This window comes from Letharia lupina, assembly GCF_014066315.1.
Source record: "Letharia lupina isolate WasteWater1 chromosome Unknown contig_13, whole genome shotgun sequence".
NCBI lineage: Eukaryota > Fungi > Ascomycota > Lecanoromycetes > Lecanorales > Parmeliaceae > Letharia > Letharia lupina.
The window spans coordinates 1,740,316-1,760,086 of record NW_023502982.1 but is presented as its reverse complement, the minus strand read 5'-3'; the positions used below and the strand labels follow the sequence as shown (position 1 = coordinate 1,760,086).

At 36.5% G+C, this 19,771-nt stretch overlaps 4 protein-coding genes across 4 annotated transcripts; 3 read left to right on the top strand and 1 right to left on the bottom strand.

Annotated features, from left to right (window-relative positions):
* Positions 1 to 1,269: 1,269 nt before the first annotated feature.
* HO133_001927 (uncharacterized protein) lies at positions 1,270 to 1,585 on the top strand (the record flags this gene model as incomplete). The annotated part of the gene is made up of 2 exons (XM_037292855.1): positions 1,270 to 1,415; positions 1,486 to 1,585. 2 exons carry the CDS (start codon positions 1,270 to 1,272, stop codon positions 1,583 to 1,585), a joined length of 246 nt encoding a protein of 81 aa, XP_037151394.1.
* A 154-nt stretch (positions 1,586 to 1,739) lies between these two features.
* On the bottom strand, positions 1,740 to 3,196 carry HO133_001926 (uncharacterized protein; the record flags this gene model as incomplete). Its single annotated transcript, XM_037292854.1, has 4 exons — positions 1,740 to 2,213; positions 2,311 to 2,549; positions 2,609 to 2,789; positions 2,936 to 3,196. 4 exons carry the CDS (start codon positions 3,194 to 3,196, stop codon positions 1,740 to 1,742), a joined length of 1,155 nt encoding a protein of 384 aa, XP_037151393.1.
* A 1,958-nt stretch (positions 3,197 to 5,154) lies between these two features.
* Positions 5,155 to 6,425, top strand: HO133_001925 (uncharacterized protein; the record flags this gene model as incomplete). The annotated part of the gene is made up of 2 exons (XM_037292853.1): positions 5,155 to 5,191; positions 5,242 to 6,425. 2 exons carry the CDS (start codon positions 5,155 to 5,157, stop codon positions 6,423 to 6,425), a joined length of 1,221 nt encoding a protein of 406 aa, XP_037151392.1.
* Positions 6,426 to 9,643: 3,218 nt separating this feature from the next.
* HO133_001924 (uncharacterized protein) lies at positions 9,644 to 11,695 on the top strand (the record flags this gene model as incomplete). Its single annotated transcript, XM_037292852.1, has 1 exon — positions 9,644 to 11,695. One exon carries the CDS (start codon positions 9,644 to 9,646, stop codon positions 11,693 to 11,695), a length of 2,052 nt encoding a protein of 683 aa, XP_037151391.1.
* Positions 11,696 to 19,771: the final 8,076 nt, after the last annotated feature.

The following is a 19,771-nucleotide window of genomic DNA, read 5'->3' as shown; positions in this document are numbered from 1 at the left end:
TTCGAGAGTAGGTAGAGGCTCTGTCAGCCGTGATGAGCCCTGATCCAATCTCCAAGAACACTTTCTGTGATTTCCTGCCAGCGCTTCGAGGTCGTTTCGACAAGAAATTGCGAGGTTTTTTTTTTTTTGAAAGTGCGCGTCACCTGGTCCTTAACAGCCTCCAAATGAAACGAAAATATATCACGTGTCCCGGAAGATGATACCGCATCTTATATCCATGGCTCAGCTTACGACGCTCATCACATCATTAATAAGAGTGGTCGTTTATAACAAAGTAGTGTTTCGGAGAAAATAAGAAGCACCGCAACACCATTGTACCAGCGCCATTAGGAATCGAACCTAATACGAACTAAATACCCCCAACAACATTCGGATTCCGAGATCTCTCGCCTACTCGCACTCCAATTTCCTCTGCCAAGACCTCGTACTGAGGCTTATTATTTCCCCACTCTCCCCGTCTATTCTATGTTGTACCGCGCCGCAAGAAATCCAATGTCTAGACCCTCTGTCCCAGAACTCCCAAATACTCCGCGCGCACATGTTTCGAGTTGGTTTGGGCGCTCCCGCTCTCCAGGAATCTTATACCAACGGACCGCACCTAGGTATTACAATCCTATCTAAGTATGTTCCTGCGGCCTACTCCACAGTGAAATGGTAAACACGACAAATATGCTTCAAAGTTCCCAAGTCCGAACTTTCTGCCTTGCGGGTACCATTGAACTGTTGGAAGTCAGGCGGACCCCTCACTTGAAGCGTCGTAGCCTTTCGTCTCGTGTTGGTTGCGGGCCGTTTGGTCGACTTTGTCACCATGAATACGAAATTCTAGTATTGTGCACCGCCGCGTGTCTCGCGCGATGGGAAATTCGGTGGGGAAAGAAAGATAAGTAGCGGGATGATGCCTCTCATTATTTCACCTGCGTTTCGGAAGATATTTCGGAGTTCTCGAGTTACCACAAATCGCTTGTTATCCATCATCACGATTTCAGAGAAAGTCCATCATTCATCGGGACGTTTTCCTCTTCAGCGCGAAATCCCATATGTGCGTTTGAAACATCTGCAGCTCTTGGCGCGGTTGCACGACCACCGGCCCCTAGCTGCTCTACTACGACCCGGAGACTACATCTCCAATTCCGACTGACGCACTCCGCTTCAAACCCCCAGCGCACGCAAGATGGGGAAAGTACCCTTGGTGGCCAAGGTCGGCGAGAACGTCGAACTCACAATCGCCCGCCCCCCTGCCACGGCCCCGCATGCACCACCAGCGTCACCATGGCACCTACCTTACTGGAGCGGAGACTACGAAGTGGTCATCTCTCCGCCGTGGTTGATCGCACTGGCTATGATAGCTCTGGGACTGACGATACTGGTCTATTCGGCTTGCAAGACGCTCAGGAAACGGAAGTCGGCGGTCCTGGGTGACAAGACGAAAGTGAGGCTGAATTCTTATCCTCCGGTGAGGATATTTTCGTGCAATATGGTGTGAAGAGAGAGTCCGGCAGAGGAAACGCTGGGGCAACGATTGGGACAAACATTTGCGCAAGGATTCGAATTTGTGACATTAAGACTACAATCCTGCGACGCATAGCCACCCAGAGCCAGCACGATACGACCAGCATATCTTCAGCTTCGTAAGTCCTCCGAACATCCCCATCCCATTATTGACGTCAAGCTGATACAGTCCCTCTCAGATGCCCTTACCAAGGTCATTCGAATACTCGGGTATGGGTGACTGCCGAAAATCACAATTCGTCGCAGTCATCTTGTTCGGATCCGTTATCTGTACCGGAAGAGCTGGACTGTGCGGGAACAGCGGCGGAGGTCGTAGGGGTAACTCCACCATCTTGGCCGCTGCCCTGTCCGCTTCCTTGAGTGCTAGTGGTAGCTACAGCAGAGGAGCCTGAAGCAACTGCCTCGCTACTGTTACTCGTCCCGCTAGCTGTGCCGGACGGGTTGCCCCAACCTTTGCCACCAGCGATAGGTGTCCAGCTGTACGTCTCGTTCGGGTCGAAATCTTCAATCGGTGGCGAGGTGGTGTTGTCGCGGACAGTGTCATACGCACCATTGAAGTAAAGTGGCAACGGCGGATTCTGTTGCGGATAGGAAATCTGGTTGTTTACCCATTGTTGATGCTGAGTTGCTTGAGCCCATTCGAGGTTGTTGGGGAGGGCGGGTGTGGCGAACCAATTGTCCGCGTAGGCGGGTTGAACGAGGCCCTGGGAAGTGGCGAGAACGTCAGTCAAGGGTTGACATGGATGACAGAGTTGCTCCTCGTGTAGTTTAACTTTCGAGATTAAGAAGTGCCAAACTTACATCGTCCCAACATTTCATGAAGAACCACCATATCTGCTCAGGGTAGACGTCACCCGTTGGAGCGCTGTCAAGCTTTTCCATGATTTTTGCCTTGGTCCGATCTATCTTGATGTCTGCTGGTGTCGCGCAGCTGGTCGGATCGTTGGGGTCGGTGGAGCAGATGTCGGTGACTTTGAGCATCATGTCTGAAGAGCCATCTTCATTCCAGAACGAAATGCAAACATCTTGCATGCAGTAGCCTGGTCATCAAAAGTCATTATTTATCTTATTAGTCTATGCATCCCATCTGGAAACTTACGGCTGAGGTCCACGTATTTGAGGAAGTAAGGATGAATAGCGACTTTGCTAATCGAGTACGCATTATCGGGTATTCCGCAAGCACTCTGAGTCGCCGAGTCGGTCCCTTGAGGTAACCACTCGTCTGTGTCACCTGTCGGCGTGTTCAATTGACCCGCAGAGAAGAACTTCATGTTGCCATGCTGGACAAAGATTTCGAAGTCAGTATAGTCTGATCGTGATGGGATACCGAGCTTCGAGAATAGTCTGCGGAGTAGACACTCGGTCGACCTGTCTCAAGGCTCCAGATATGGTTAAACAAAAGAAGAAGAACTCCAAAGTTACATACGTAAAGACGACCGAAGGGAAGGTCAATACTCCGGTTGCCGTAAACCTCTGGCGGAGTCTCATTTGTTGTGCCCGAGCCAGCGATCATTGCAGCACCGTTACTGAATGTGTTGTCGGGCTTGGCTGTTGTAGGAATGTCTTGGAGACCTGGGTCGCCTGAGTCTTGACGGGCATTGAGGATATCTGGATCTTGACGGGGAATACTGGCGCCGGTGGCCAGAGAGGCTGCCGATAGGAGCAGGGCCAAATCGAGCAACATCATTACAAGAAGCAATAAAACAACGTGCGATTATGTATGTGCTGTGTTCAAAAGAATGAATGTAGAAGAAAGGACCGTCTTGCAGTGGCAGAAAGAGTGTAAGAAGCCAGCAAGACTTCGAAAGCAAAGCTACGAGTGTGACTGAAACAATGAGCGTGAGAAGATGACGGGCCGCATCGAGAAGGAAGCTTCATGCTGTTGCGAAATATTTGTATGACATTGAGATTTCTTCATCTCCGTGTCCGCTGACAAGGACTATCACATGCATACCTTTGAGATTGAGATGTTTGACAGTGAGACAAACAAAGCCCCAATCACTGACCCTCAAGCACGCCGTACTTCACATGAAGAGAAATCACTGGCAGAAAGGATCCGGAATAATGCATTCTTCAGGAGGTGGGACAATGCATGCTCCGTCTCAGCGGGATGCGATGTTTGAGATGAAGGGGGGGGGTCGGCATAAGCGCTCCTTGAGCCGCCCCACTGTTCGTGCTTACTGGAAAGCACGAAACAATCCATGCAGTGAGGTCGAGCATCTACCGTAATAAGAGCTCCGGACACATCGTTCGTTCACATGTACCCATCATGATAGATATATGAGTGATTAGGGAAGGAGCTGTGCTAGAACTGCCCGTGGAGGCCTGTATCATCAATGCTATACGAAGTCACGACTCCATACCTTAATGAAAGGGGTTGATCTGGGTAAGTAGATGGTTGTAGAAGCAGATGCACGAGATGATTCAGAGGTGCTAGTTCATGAATACATGGTTGCATGCCGTCCCTTTGCGGTGCTCTGACCGTTGATGGAGTAAGGCGTAAGGTAAGGTAAATCAAGCATTCAGGGTCCAGGTCTAGGTCCCGACTCGGGCCGAGGGGCAACATATGCCCTGTGTGTGCCGGTACGAAATGCGAGTCCTCCGTACTTGTATGTTCTACCGTACAGATATTTAGGAGCTTGCTGCATTGGATCTCTGTGACCCCTCTCCGGACAGAGAGTGTGACAGGTACATTGTGCATTGTCTATGTGTAGGCTGTCGCATTGCTTACTCTCTGAGGGCAGCGTCATCGGGAGTCACCAGAGTCAACGGTTTCTTGGAGGTGGAGGCTGATGATAAGAAGATGGAGGGAAGATGAAGACTGATTGGCCAGATTCGCAAAGCCTCATGATGGTGACTCTTTTGGGTATAGTTAGTAATTTCGGAAAGAATCACAATTCATTCAACGGCCGAGGAGTGCAACTTCCACCCTCACCTTTTTTTCCAACTTCACACCACCACACTACCACGCCGTCACTTCACTTTGACCCACTTCGCCCTTCATCCACCCGCTTTCATCATATCGTTGAGGCTCAGGTTGAGCCGAATCAAACACAACTGCTGAACTTGGTATCTTGAAAGAACAAGCTCACGGTTGTGTACAGTGAGAATCATAGATCTACCTAAGGAAATGGTATTGACCAATGCTTCAAGAAACAAGCCCAATTCGGACAGCTTCCCGACGATACAACTCCTCATCCTAGGTACGTCTTCTTCCAACGCCGCCTACCCGTCGACGAGCCGTTGCTGATCCTTTCGACAGCAATATGTCGAGTTGCCGAACCAATAGCCCTGGCCTCATGCTTTCCGTATGCATGGGTCATGGTGAAAGACTTCCACGTCGGCGATAGATCCAGTGCATCTTTCTGGGCTGGCATCTTCATCTCCTCCTTCGCCCTCGCCGAATCTTTGACCGGCCTCGCGTGGGGTAGCGTATCGGATCGGATTGGGCGGAAGCCGGTCTTGCTGATAGGATGTGCGGGAACACTCATATCCTTGCTCATTGTTGGCTTCTCAACCAACTTCTGGATGGCCCTCGCTGGTAGAGCTTTGGGTGGACTCTTGAGTGAGTATGGATGGTACTGCAAGACGTATGGTCATTGATTGACGTCGGGGGCAGATGGAAACATCGGAGTCATCCAGACCATGGTCGGCGAGTTGGTCAAGAAGCCTGAGCATGAACGTAAGCCTCTCCTGCCTTGACCGCACTTGATATTCGCTCACACACTACAGCACGAGCGTTTGCAGTGATGCCATTCGTTTGGTCTATCGGTACGATCATTGGCCCTGCAATCGGTGGCACTTTTGCCAGACCTGCCATCTCCATGCCTTCCGTCTTTTCTCCGGCTAGCATCTTTGCCCACTTCCCTTACCTCCTCCCCAATCTTCTATGCGCCGCTATACTTCTGATTAGCATCTTGTTCGGCTACTTCTTTTTAATTGAGACTCACCCAGACATGCAGCCATGGAGTACACAAGAAGAGTTGGACCATACCACCGCGGAAACGCCTCTGATGACTGCTGGAGCTACAGCTGATTATGGAGTCGACCTTCGCGCTGACACCTATGGCACATTCAATACCGTTAACATTAACGAATCAAAGGAATGGATGCTGAATGCCGATGGTACTCCGCGTCCAGCATCCACCTCCTTGAAAGACAAGCCCAAAGTCTTCACTAGAAAAATAGCCATGATAGTCGTCGCGCTCGGCATCTTCACCTACCACAGCATGTCTTACGACCACCTTCTCCCTATTTTCCTGCAAGACGAACGTGTCTCCACCAGCAGTATCTCTCAATCGCCTTTCAACATCCCCGGCGGCCTCGGCCTTGCAATTCGGTCTGTCGGGACCATCATGTGTATCAATGGTATCATCGCCCTTTTCATCCAGGCTATAATTTTCCCTCTCTTCGCGTCCTGGCTTGGGGTTTGGAAGACCTTCGTTATAGTCACGGTTTTCCATCCTGTTGCTTACTTCATCGTTCCATACCTGGCCTTTCTCCCGGAGACTTCGCTGTACCCAGGCATCTATGTCTGCTTGGCTATTCGCAACTTTTTCAGCATACTTGGATACCCGGTCCTCCTCATCCTCCTCAAAGAAGCTGCACCATCCCGCTCAGTACTTGGAAAGGTCAACGGCCTCGCCGCTTCGGCAGGTGCAGCTTGCCGGACTATTGCACCTCCTATCGCAGGCTATCTTTACGGGGTCGGCACTCAGATCGGCTTTACAGGACTCGCTTGGTGGGGAAGTGGCATTGTGGCGATTGCAGGAGCCTTCCAAATTCTCTCAATCCAAAGGACCAAGAACAAGACGGCTACGATCAGGCCAATGGCTAGCTTCATGCGGAATGCAATGCCTGCAGAGAGGGAGGAGGATGTGGTACACATTACTGTCACCGACAGGGACGAGGTGTAGGTGTAAGTGTAATAGGTGGAAGTAGTCACTTTCTATCGTCATCCTTTTCCACATATATTTCTACCATGCGATCCAGCGAGCGATTTTTTTTGCACGACAAGGGCGTTCATGGTTTCACGATTAGATATTACAGGGCATTTGCTCTATCTGGGGGGCTACTTGCATATAGACTGGCTAGCCTGGCTGATGGTGCTTAGATTATGAGGCGTTAGAGAACTCAAAGCATGTAGAAGCTTCTATTTTCCTAGAACTAGAAAGTCACTCTCTCAAAATCCAAGTCTTTGAAGATGTCTAATTGGTAGTTACTCTCTTCAGTGCCCTCCCCTTTGTTCGTCCCTGTCTACAGTAGCCATGACCAGAAATCATGAAACGAGATAAAAGTGATGTCTCCTCCGGCAGAAAAGCAGCAGCATCCTACCACCACTACCTACCTAGGTATTCGTCCTCGCACCCAGTACTCAAAACCACCATCTACATTCCCCAACCATCATCCGACCCCTTCACAAACTCCACCCCCCCAGCCCACCAACAAGCAGCCCAGGCCATCCATTCAAAGCGCCCAGCCCACTCCCAAACCACCCAACCCGGCGGCCGCTGTGAAGGGTGTGTGGGATCAGAAACCGCTCAAACCACGCCACGGTCGTTGCAAAAGGGCGCGACGATAGCGGTCCGGTGGTCGTCCAGCCCCGGACGACCTCCGGCACGGCGCCGTCACTGGGCGATGCAGGCTTGGTGGCGGGTACTTCGACGACAGTCATCCCGGGCATTGGGTGTCGCTCAGGGTTGGTTACTGCGCCTGTCCGTACGGGTCTGTCATGCAGCTAGGATGATCCCGTGTGTGAGAAGTGGGATTTTGGAGGGATGATGGCCGTGTTCGGTTCTCGCTTCGGTGTATAGGTTTAAGGGTATGGGGCGGATGGCGGGATAGCCAAGTGAGGCGGGGCATTGCTGAGTTGTCGGACTTGTCTTTGCAATTCTTTGATCCGTCGGGTCTGATGTGGGATTTGGGTTGAACTTTGATGCAGCAGCTGGCTCTGTGGAAGTAAAACGACCTCGTTTTCATTTCTATGTGATTTCCTCTCTCCCTTCAATTGTGTGCTCCGTTACATGTTTCAAGGCTTACGCTGTTAAGGATACAGCCTGTTCGGCAATATCATCTTCATCTTCGATGTTGGAATGAGCGTGCGCGATGAAGTCTATACGACGTGTGGTTGCTGTGTCTAGCTTCTTCTTTCTATATCTGCTTTTCCTTTGCCCTTCTTGTCTTGCTTCTCGCGTGACGTTTTGCGTCTCGTGTGCTTTCTGAGATACATAGGTGAAGTGCCATCGGATGAGGAGTCATAGACAGACAATTAGACAGCGGCGCAGCAAGAACGCCATGTGACTGCGGCAGGTTCGTGGCTGGACTGCATACTGAATACATGCACAAGGACATGGACCTCGAATATATACGCCGATGTGTCAGAGATTTCCCGTTGTGCCATAACATTATTGGTGGCCAAGAGGGAAAAATCTCAGTGTTCCTGATGCCTCAAACCCACGCCCAAGATACCAGATTGAGCCCAAAACAAATTTATGAGGTTCAGAGACTTGGCAATGTTTACATGCGCATTCTTTCGCAGAGCTCCATAACCAATGTCGCCCTTCCAATATAGTACCAAGTCCATCAGTGACCCTGCTGTATCTCGAGCGCTCGAGTAGTAGCATCAGGGAGAATGGAGATTGGGAAGTATATGTTGAGCAAGCCCAAGAACTTGAAGCCCAGTCTCAAATCTCGGCAGGAAGCGGGACAATATTCAATCAAACCCAAACCCAAACCCAGTTCACGTAAAGGTAGCAGCAAGTGCTCCGCAGTGGAGAGTAGGTATAATTTCCTCGATACATTCGTCGATCGATCTTGCGATCCTTAGGGAAATCCTATGGGAAAGGCGGTTAATTGTCCGAGTTCAGGCTGTCCAGACGTTGAGAAACAGGGGCTCTGTTCTATGTAGTGGGGAGTTTCAATCGAGCTATCGGAAACCGCAAAGCTATCGATATTTCTTTTTTGCCTTTACTGCCTGTTGCCGGTTTGATGTCGCTATCCGCCAATGACTTAGGAGAACCTGTAGGAGATATAATGTCTACGCACTGATAAACCCACAGCGCACGGCATCAGATGCTGTCAGCGACATGCCTTTGTTTCGCAGACTACAAGACTTCGATTCCAGAATCTCGTCGATCAATGACAATGTCCAAATTTGGAGACTCTGGATACTCGGCAACGGCTCCTTCAAATTTCCTTGCCTTGTCCGTCCTCACCTTCATCCCTTCATTCTCTCAAGCCAATTACTTCCCACCGGTCTGCCCACCGACTCCAGCTCCCCAGATCTTCGGCCATCCGACCTACAACGTTTGTGACTACCTAATTCGGGGATGGTGTATGAGGCACGGGATTTGAAGTTGGGCACTTTGCAGCCGTCAAACAGCTCGATGGTCTGTAATCCGACGAGTGGCTAATCTCAGCAAGTAGTGTAGCGGAGTCTTCCAAATACTCGGGTCTGCCATACAGAGGCACGCCCGGTTCAAATCATTTTCATTGGCGTCAGTCTCGTCTGTCGAAGAAACTCCTCAAGTGACAGAGATTCTATCGGGAGGTGGACATGCGAGAGCTCAGCGAATTTGGTATATTACCATGCAGGAGCGCCGAATTCAATTATGTATCAGCACCGGGCTATCAGGTGTTCATGCAAATACGTCAATTGCAGAAGGGTTACGACGACCATCTTCGACCTTGCCATGTGCTTGCAATACTCGGCATCCGAACAATTGGAGGAAGTCTTGCGCCAGCGCTGTGGCGAGTCACTTACTGTGACCATCTTTCGGTAGCTTCTCGGATTCGTATGAACGACTGAGAATCTTTCAGTCAAGCAAGGAAAAGGACTGGTGTGTGGCAGAGCAGAAGCGTGCCGATGTGGATGAGAGCGTTTCGTAACTACAGAAGGATACATGAAGCTGAGACGGACGTAGTAGAAGTCCCATCAGATGAGGAGTCATAGGCAGACAATTGGACAGCACGAATTCCGTGGTGACTGCAGACGGTTCGTTGTTCCACTAGAACAATCGAGCCCAAGACGCACTAGTGGCTTAGAGGCTTGGCAATGTTTACTCGCGGATTCTTGCGCGCAGCTCCATAACCAATGTTACCCATCACACATAGTACAACTTGAACTATAGCTGGAATGGCTACACCACTCTCGCCGTTGTCTCCCTCAAATACCAATCGTATCGCGCCACTGACCGTAGAAAGGAAGTCGAACTACCACTCTCCAACAAAATACGCCTATGAACGGCAAGACAATGAGAACATGACCGACAGTCCAGGCGACCCTCCTAGCTCCCCCTTCGTTGCAGACGTCGAATCGTCGCCAGCGAGACCTGAAAGTACAAGCAAGAATAGCTCGCCGATCAAGGAGCGGTCAGAAGAATACGAACCCAGGCAGCTTACCCAGGACGCGCTGAGAGAAAATGAGGACCTTACACGGGCATCTCAGCCAGTGCGAGATGATACTATGAGGACACATGACTTTACTATACATGATGATACAGTCTCTGCGGTAGACGGACCTGCTGGCTATGCTGGCATGGACGACACGGCGTTCTCGGCTTTCTCCGCCGTCCCCAACGCAGACATGACTCGGTTTGCGCGGCTGGGTCAATCTCCTACGAAAAGCGCATTCGGTAGCCCAGCGAAGTCTCCGTTCGAAGAAGTTCCAACCCCGAGGCCTACAGGAAGGAATACACCATCAAGAAATCGGCACCAGTACGACGATAGCTACTCATCGCCTACACCCCGTCGGCAAGAGCCATCTCGCGACAATGATACCACAAACCTCCTCATCGACTTCACAGGCCGATTCAATCCTGCAGCTGAAAGATCGCCCAGCAGGAATGGCCGCCTCTCGCCCAAGAAATACCATACGCAGTCAGACCTTGCCTCGCATCTGTCAAGTCGCCGCACGCCATCACCGGCAAAACAAGCGTTACCTCCCGGCACGCCCTCAGAATCGCGTCATCTAGCCAACCTTCTCGACTTCGATCTTCCACCCGCACCCACACCACGCTCAATACCCAGCATCTCCGCCCGAGAACTCGAGTCCATGAAATCAGCCTTCCAGTCGCAGATATCCTCGCTGAAAGCTGAATTGAGTGGTAAGGAAGCAGAGGTCAGCAGCCTTAAAAATGCGATGGGCGATGCCGAAAGGCGGGTTGGCGAATCTCTAGAGCAAGTTCGCGAGGAGCGGGATGCGAAAGAGGGGTTGCAGGCGGAGAAGGCTGATTGGGAGAAAAGGCAACAAGAGATGCAAACCGTGTTGAAAGACGTGAAAGAGGAGATCATCCGGGGTGATCATGAGAAGGACCAGTTGTTACAACGAGTCAGCGAAGCAGAAGATAAGCGCCAAGAGGCAGAATCAAAAGCAGTGGAAGCCGAGAGCAAGATTGCCGGTATGAGAGCCTCTTCATCCTCTACTGCGCCCTCGGACAGCGGCAGCGTAAATACAAACAGTGAAGTCGAAGCTGCGGTGACCAAAGTTGCAAAAGAGCTACATGGTTTGTACAAAACTAAGCATGAGGCCAAGGTCACTGCGCTGAAGAAAAGCTATTCGGACAGATGGGAGAAAAGGATGAAAGATCTGCAGAATAAGATCGAGGAGTTGAGTAAAGAGAATGATGATCTTAGGATTGGGAGAGATGCAACTATGACAGGGGTTGAGCCCGGGGCCTTCGCTGCGACCTCAAGTCCTGAGAGCAAGGCCCACCAGGGAGAACAGAGGCAAGAGTTCGAGAAGCAAGCAAAACGTCTTGATGAGCAGAAGCAACAGCTCGCGAATGTGGAGAAAGAGCTTGAAACCGTGCGACGAAACCTCGCCAGCTCCACGGAACAAAACGTCTCCCTCCTCTCCCAACTCTCCGCCTCCCGAGCCGAAACCGCAGAGTTGATCGCCGCAACAGAAGAGCTCATGATTCTCTCTCAAAACCCCATGGCGAATTCCTCGTCGGGCTCTCACAACGCACAACCCGCACCATCGGATACGAGATCCACGCTTTCGAGATCGACTTCTGGGTCCGGCTTGAAAGCGCCCGGATTCGGTGGTTACAGTGGCGAGAGCAGGATTGGCAGGATGCCCGCACCGACTGGGTATGGCAGGGACAGGGGCGACAATGGGGCGGGAGGGAGGAGTGGGCTATTGGGGAATATTGAAAGGATGGGGAGGGGGCGGATCCCTGACTGAGCAGACACCATGTATGATTTACAGAACCTTGGCGTTGAAAGTGGTCTCTCTGCTTTCGGTACGCTGGGAAAGCCAATCAAAGCATTTCAATTGAAAAAATCCGTTCAAAACTTTACTCGCAGCAAGACCCTCCGAAGAGTCCATGAATGCCAATAATCGAGCCTTCAGGCACCGAAACCATACGAGTAAGAGCATCAACGTGTGAGTCCAGAACCCAATGCACAAAGAGACAACTACTGTGGTGAGCACCAGGGAGTCAGTACCGAAAGAAGCATGAAGAATTACTGTCTTCGAATGAAATAGAGTATTGAAGACGTGGATCGAAGGAGTCTTGTACGGCTTCATCGTGGGTGTCACGGTTCCAATGACCTTACTGACCTTACTTGTGTTATGACCCAATTGGGCTTAGCGTGCCAAGGCCTTTCGGCCTTTCTACTTTGCTATAAAATCCACACTTATAATAATTCTATATAGATAGTATTCTCTTTATACTATAATATAGAGTTATTATATATATTATTAAGTTCTTAATATAATATTATTTATCTTTCTTCTAAAGTAATAGCGATTTATTTACTAATTATACTAAATATATAATTAAAAAAAGAGTATATTAATAAGAAGTTAGTAGCTATAACTAAAGAAGCTTACTATTTAAAAGATAATTTAAAAAAAAATCTTTTATTTATATAAAGATTAATCTAACTAGATTAAATAAGAATTTAAAGAAAATAAATATCTTTAATATATTAAAAAAAATAGATCTTAGACTAAATTTCCTTTATATTTCTACTAATTTAATATTAGCTATAAACTCCTTAACTTTAAATCTAAATAATATTTAAAATTAAATTATTATAAGTAAGTTATAAATATATTATTATTTAGAAAAACTTAAAAACTTTAATAAGAAGATTCTAAATATTAATAGAGCTAGATTATTTATACGATATAAGAGAAAGCGTTTTATTATTAGAAGATATACTATTAAACTTAATTTAAGTTATATCGAAGTATAACTTATAAATATTATTAAAGAAGAGTTAATTATAATCTTTATCTTTATTATTAATTTATAAGATTTTATAAAAAGCGCTATTAAAACTTCTAATACTTAATATAATAAATTAAAGATATTAATAGAAAGCTTTTAAACTATTAATTATAATATTAAGATATTTTAATAATAAAATAAAGAACTTAATTATAATATCGCTTAAGTTAAAATAAAAATATTAATAATTAATATCTAGCTAAATAATAGTAATAGCTAATTATTTTATAAATAAGAAATTAATAATAGATTTTAAGATTTATATAATAGATATCGTATTAATATTATAAAACTTACTAAAGAAAATAAGAAATTTAAATAAAATTTAAGATATAAAAAGTAATAGTTAAAGAAGTAATAATCTTATATATTAGCTAATTTAAAAAATTTCGATAAAAAAAATATAGAGATTATATCTTATTAGCCGATTATTAATAATCTTATTAAAATTTATATTATATCTCTATTATAAATCGCGTAGAGAATATAAAATTAAATAAATAATATTTTAATATCTCGAATTTTTATAATATTAATAATTAAGATAAGTAGAATAGCTAGCGTTAATATCTTAAAGCGAAATTTAGATAAAGTATTATAATCTTTTCTATTAAACTTAAAAAAATTAATTATATATAAAATTATTATAAAATTATTATATATAATATTATTAAAATAAGAGTAAATAAAGATATTTTAGATTTATATTAAATCGTTTAAGAAATAATTAATAAATTAGATAATATATTCGAAATATATAATAAGATTATTAAATCGAATACTAAGATATTTAATTTTAAATTTAATATAAAAATAATAGATAAAAAGAAATTATTTAAGGATTTCTATATATAATTCTCTATAGCTATCGCTTTCTTAGAATTTATTAATATTTATAAGATATTTAATCTAAAACGATTAATCTCCATATATCTAAAATATCGAATTTTAAGATAATCTTTTAATACTTTTTAAGAATTAATTATTTTTCTATAAGTATTAAATATAAATTTTTAGACTATTAATAACGCGTTAAATCTAAAAAGTAAAAAAGAGATTAATAAAATTAATAATAATTATAAAAACTTTATCCCCTTAAATAATTAATATAATTCTTTCTTTATTAAAAGAAATAATAATATTATTATCGAAAATTCTTATATATAAAAATATAAGTATTCTAAGTTATTAATAGATAGAATTTAAAAAGAAGATAGATATTTTAAATATCTAAAAATTAAATATCGTTCTAGCGATAATAGTATCTTATATAAAAATATAAATCTATTAATAAAAGAATAAATTAATATAATTCTAAAAGCCGTCAACGTAAAGAAGAATATCCCTATTAAATTATTATAAAAATTAAAAAATTAAATATCTTTAATTAAATTACTACTAGAAATCTAGAAATTTTATATATAAGAATTAAAGAGTTAGAAATAGAAAGAATACTCGCTTCTATCTCTCTATTCGCGTATATTATTATTACTAAAATCTCTTTATAAAATAAACACTAATTAGACTTTTATAGAAAAATTATTATATTAATAAAATAGATTAAGATTAACTATCTTTTAAATATTAGAGCTTTAATATTAAGCTTTATAAATATATCTTTTATTAAAATAAATAAATTATTTAAAATAATCTTAGTATAACTCTATAAATTATAATTAGTTAATAATAAATTTATTTTTATTTTTAATATTATATATATAATCTTAGTAAAACTCGCTTTAAAAGATTATATAGAAAAACTTTAATACTTAATTATCTTATTAAAATAATTTAATATTATTTTAGAAATATTATAGTTAGAATAGTATAATTTTTATATATTCTTTAAATCTAGAATTATTATATTTAATTTAAATTATTATATATTTAACTATTTATTATATAATAAATCTATTACTATCTAAAGTAATAATAAGTTTTTAAAAAAGAACTTAAATTATATAGTAAAGATTATATTTAAAAAAAAATAATAAAGATCTTTATCTATACCTTTATTAAGATAATTAAAAAATTAAAAAATTAAGTTATTATTATATAGTTTAAAGACTTTAAATAACTTTTTAACTTTATTAATAAAAAAGTAAAATTTATTATTAATATTATCGCTATTATAATAAAAGATTATAAAAAATTCTTTTATAAGTTAAGAAAAAAATCTTTAATTATAAAATAGCTATAGAAATAAGTTTTTATAATATATTATAAATAATTAGATATTTAAAATCTTATTAAAGCTAATAAACTTCTCTCTTATCGCTTTATTAATTATAAAATATATCTTAAAAAAGAAGTTATTTTATTATTAAAAAGAGTTTATAGACTCTTTAAAGATTAGATATTAATTATAAAAAAATATATTAATAAAATATTAGAGAAAGGCTATATTAGATTAAGTACTTCTTTTTATATAATATCTATTCTAATTATAAAGAAATTTAATAAGAAATTTAGATTATATATAAATTATAAAGCTTTTAATATACTTATTATTTCTAATTAAAATACTTTTTTATTAATTAAAAAGACTTTTATTAAATTATACGCGATAAGAATATATAGTAAATTCGATATTATAGCCGCTTTTAACGAAATTAGAGTAAAAAAAGGTTATAAGAAAAAAATCGTATTTCTTACTCGATATAACTTATTCGAATATATAGTAATATCTTTTAAATTATATAATACCTCTATTACTTTTTAGATATTTATTAATAATACCTTACGCGAATATTTAGATATATTCTATACTATCTATTTAGATAATATTCTTATCTATAATAATATTAAAAATAAGTATATTTACTAGTCGAAAAGGTATAGTATATTTTATAAGATATTTTATATCAAGTGATATTATATCGTATCCGGGTATGATATGAATAGGATCGGATATCATTTCATTTTTCTAATATGGGTTCGGGATCTTAACGAGATATTTTACGATATGATATATCTGTGATATTATATCATAGTATAGTATATATATAAGATATCTTAATTAGAATTTCTATATTTATAGAATAATTCGACTGAGATATATAGAATATATTTATTCTTCTTTATTGAGAGAGAGGGAATATAAAGAGTAATTTAATATAGCTATTTATTTTTTTATTAATAATAATAATTAGAATAATAATTAGAACTATAAGCGTCTTTATTCTTCTTTTTAAAATTATAATATAAAAAAATATTCTAAATTTTAAATCTTTAAATATTATAAGAATAAAATTCTATAATTATCTCTATTTATATATTTATCTTAACGCGTTAAATAAGCTTAATAAACTTTATATTTATTCTTCTCTTAAATTCTACTTTACTCTTCTATTCTACTTTATCTCGATTCTTTTAAATACTTTAGATCTATCTTTATCTAATTAAATTTATTAATTATTTATAAATAAATTTACCTTTTAAATTATTCTAGATCTCTTTATCGAGATTAAATTTATTATTATTAATTTTCTCTAATTATAAGCTTATTAATTATTTCTTTATATATTATAGAGTATTAATAATATATCTTAATAAATTTATAAATATTAAATTTATTAAAGTATTTTTTATAAGCTTATTATTTTCGTTAATATAATTATTATAATTATTAATTAAGTTTTTATATAAAGTATTATTAGCTCTTTTAATTTAATCTAATATATTAAAATCTTCTTTAAGATTAAGTCTAATCTATTTAAATTTATTTTCTTAATATTTTATATAAAGAATTATTATTAGAGTATAGAATATCGCTAATAAATAATATTTTTAAGTATTATAATATCTTTTAGCTATTAAGAAATATCGCTTATATATAATAGTCTTCGCGAAAGAATAAAGAATATTATAAGCTATTTAAGCGACTATAATATATTTAAACTTTAATTTCTTTTATTACTCTAAAATTAAAAGATTTATTAGATTATTAAAAGAAGCTTTATAAAGATTAGAAATAAGATTATAATTAGAATAATAATTAAAAGACTTATTATTTCTTCTATATTACTAAAGCTAATTATATCTATTCTTATTATTTAAATTCTTAATCTTAAATTTTATTATTTAATTAAGTATATTTTTATTTAATTAACTTATTCGCTTAGTTTTTTATAATTAACTATTTATATTAATATCTTAATAATTTTAGAATATTCTTATAAGCGCTTTTTAATAAATCTTTATCTATAGCTATTTTCTAATATTAATCTTTTAATTTAATCTCTTTAATTTTATATTATTATAATTTAAATATAGAAGTATAGCTTATTTATATAAATAGCTTAAATCTAATTAAGTTTAATTATAATAAATAATTAATTTCTTATAAGCCGCCTTAAAAGTTTTAAGAAATTCTTTTTTCTAAAAAACTCTCTTTCTTCTTAATTTTTTAAGCTCTTTATCTATATAATTAAATAGATAATTATAAATATTAAAAACGTAATAAATTATAATCTTCTTTTCTCTATTTATTAATTTTATAAATTTATAAAAAAATCTAATAAGCTAAATTAAATATTAAATCTATTAAAAATTATTTAAAAATTATTTAGACGCCTAGACTATAATTTCTATTTATAATTATTTTTTATTATTTAATCTTAAGTAGATAGTTAATCTATTTTTTAAGAAGTATATAATATTAATATAAAGAAGTAGAGCGCGAATTAATATCTAATAAATTAAATTTTAGCGAGTTTTAATATTCTAAAAGAGTTTAAAAGAACGTTTCTAATAATATTACTTTTTTTTAAAAAATTAATATTTATCTAATATTAAAATATTCTTATTTTAAAGTTATTTAGCTTATAATATAAAAAAGATTTCTTTATACTAGTTATTAGTATTAATATATATAGCGATTTTTTAAATCTTAATATAATTAATAATATAATAATTAGAATAATAATAAGAAATATCGCATTTTTATTAAGATTATTAATAAATTAATTATACTTATTTAAACTTAATTCTTATCTTCTTTATTACTTTAGCTTCTCTAAAAATTTTTATTTATTAAAATAACTTTAATATTATTTAGAAGTTCTTTTAAAACTAGTTAAATAATATACGCTATATAAAGAATATATTATAAATAATTTAAGAATTTAAATTCTTTAATATTAAGTAAGTTATTTATTACGAAAATAGAAAGATAAGTAATTAAATCTTTAAAGAGTATATTATTATTATTAGCGTTATTAGTTATAAATTTAAATATATAAATTTTAATCTTATATTTCTTAAGAATTAAATTAATAATACTTATAAGTTTCTAATTAATATATTTATTTTTAATATATTTAAAATCTATAAAAATCTTATATTATTATTAGTTAATATTAATAAAAAAGATTAGAATTATTATAAATAATTAGTAATTATAAGATAATTAATAATTTAGAGTTAGAGAGATTTTAATATTATTAATTAATAATTTTTTTAATAATTTTATCTTTAGCTCTATAGCTTTTCTTATTAATTAATTCTTTATAATAAATATTAATTTTAATTATATATTAAAGTTAAGATAGTATAAGAGTTATAATATCTTAAAATTATTAGTAATTATAAATAAAATACTAATATTTATAATTTAGCGATAAAATTATTTCGAGAAGTCTTCGTATATAAGCTTTCGATTTTCTAATATTATAAGAAAATCTTAATATTATCTTTTCTAGAGTAAATAGTAAGCTAGATTTTCTATTTATTATTCTATTTATTAATAGTTTATATTATTTAATTTAGAAATATATCTAATTTTTATAACTATTAACTAAATTTATTTATTATAAATTACTTAAATTAGATTTCTTAATATATTTCTTAGACTTAATATATATTATTATATCGCTTATTCTATAATCTATAAATAAATAAATTAAAATCTTATTATAATAATAATAAATAATATATAATTCCTCGAAACTAACGAGTACATATTCGTTAAATTATATTTACTTCTAAAATTTCTTAATTTCTAAATCTTAATAAATGAACTAACGATTATTACTAGATTTAGACTAATTCTATATAATCTATATTATCTTTATTTACTACTATATTTATTATTTTTTATTATTAATATTAAAAAGAAAGTAAGATTTATTACTATTTTTATATCGAAATATATTTATTAATATTTTATATTAAGTATTATTAATTAAGAAAGCTAGATCTATACTAAATAAAGATTTAATTAATATTTTAAAATTAAGATATTTAAAGAGAAATTAAAAGAGATATATAAATAAATAAATAAAATATTAGAAATAAAATAAGATTAATATTTAATATATAAATTCTATCTTCTTACTATAATAGAAACTTATATTATTTTAATAATATATTATTATATTATTTCTAATATTTTAAATTAGAGATTAATTCTTTTTAATTAATATTATAATTAACGATTATATATTTAAGAGTATATAATAATATTAATATAAAATTAATATTTAACTTAATTAATTTAAAACTCTAATTAGTCTAGCTATTAACGCTTCTTTACTTAATATAATATATATTTAATTCACTTTAATATTACTTATTTATCGCTATATTATTCTAAATATTAGAATTAAAAATTATATTTTTTTAATTAATATTCTAATTATTAGCTATACTAATAAAAACATATATTAATATCTTAAAACTATTAAATAAATTTTATTAAATATTAATATAGAATTAAAATCTAATTTAAATATTTTAATAATTTAATTAGCTAGATTAGTTATTATCTAAATCTCTTATATATAAAAATTAAATCTTTTATTACGCTAAAATTATTTTTAAATTTTAAAATCTTTTTTATTAATATAACTCTCTTTTATTTAAATAATATTATAATATCTTTTATTTAAATATTAAAATATTAAAATATTATATTCTTCGCTTTTAATTAAATAGTTTTATCTTTAAATTAATATCTTTAATCTTATAAAAATAATAACTAGTTCGTTATAGGCGAAAGCGAAAAAGAAATAATATCTTCT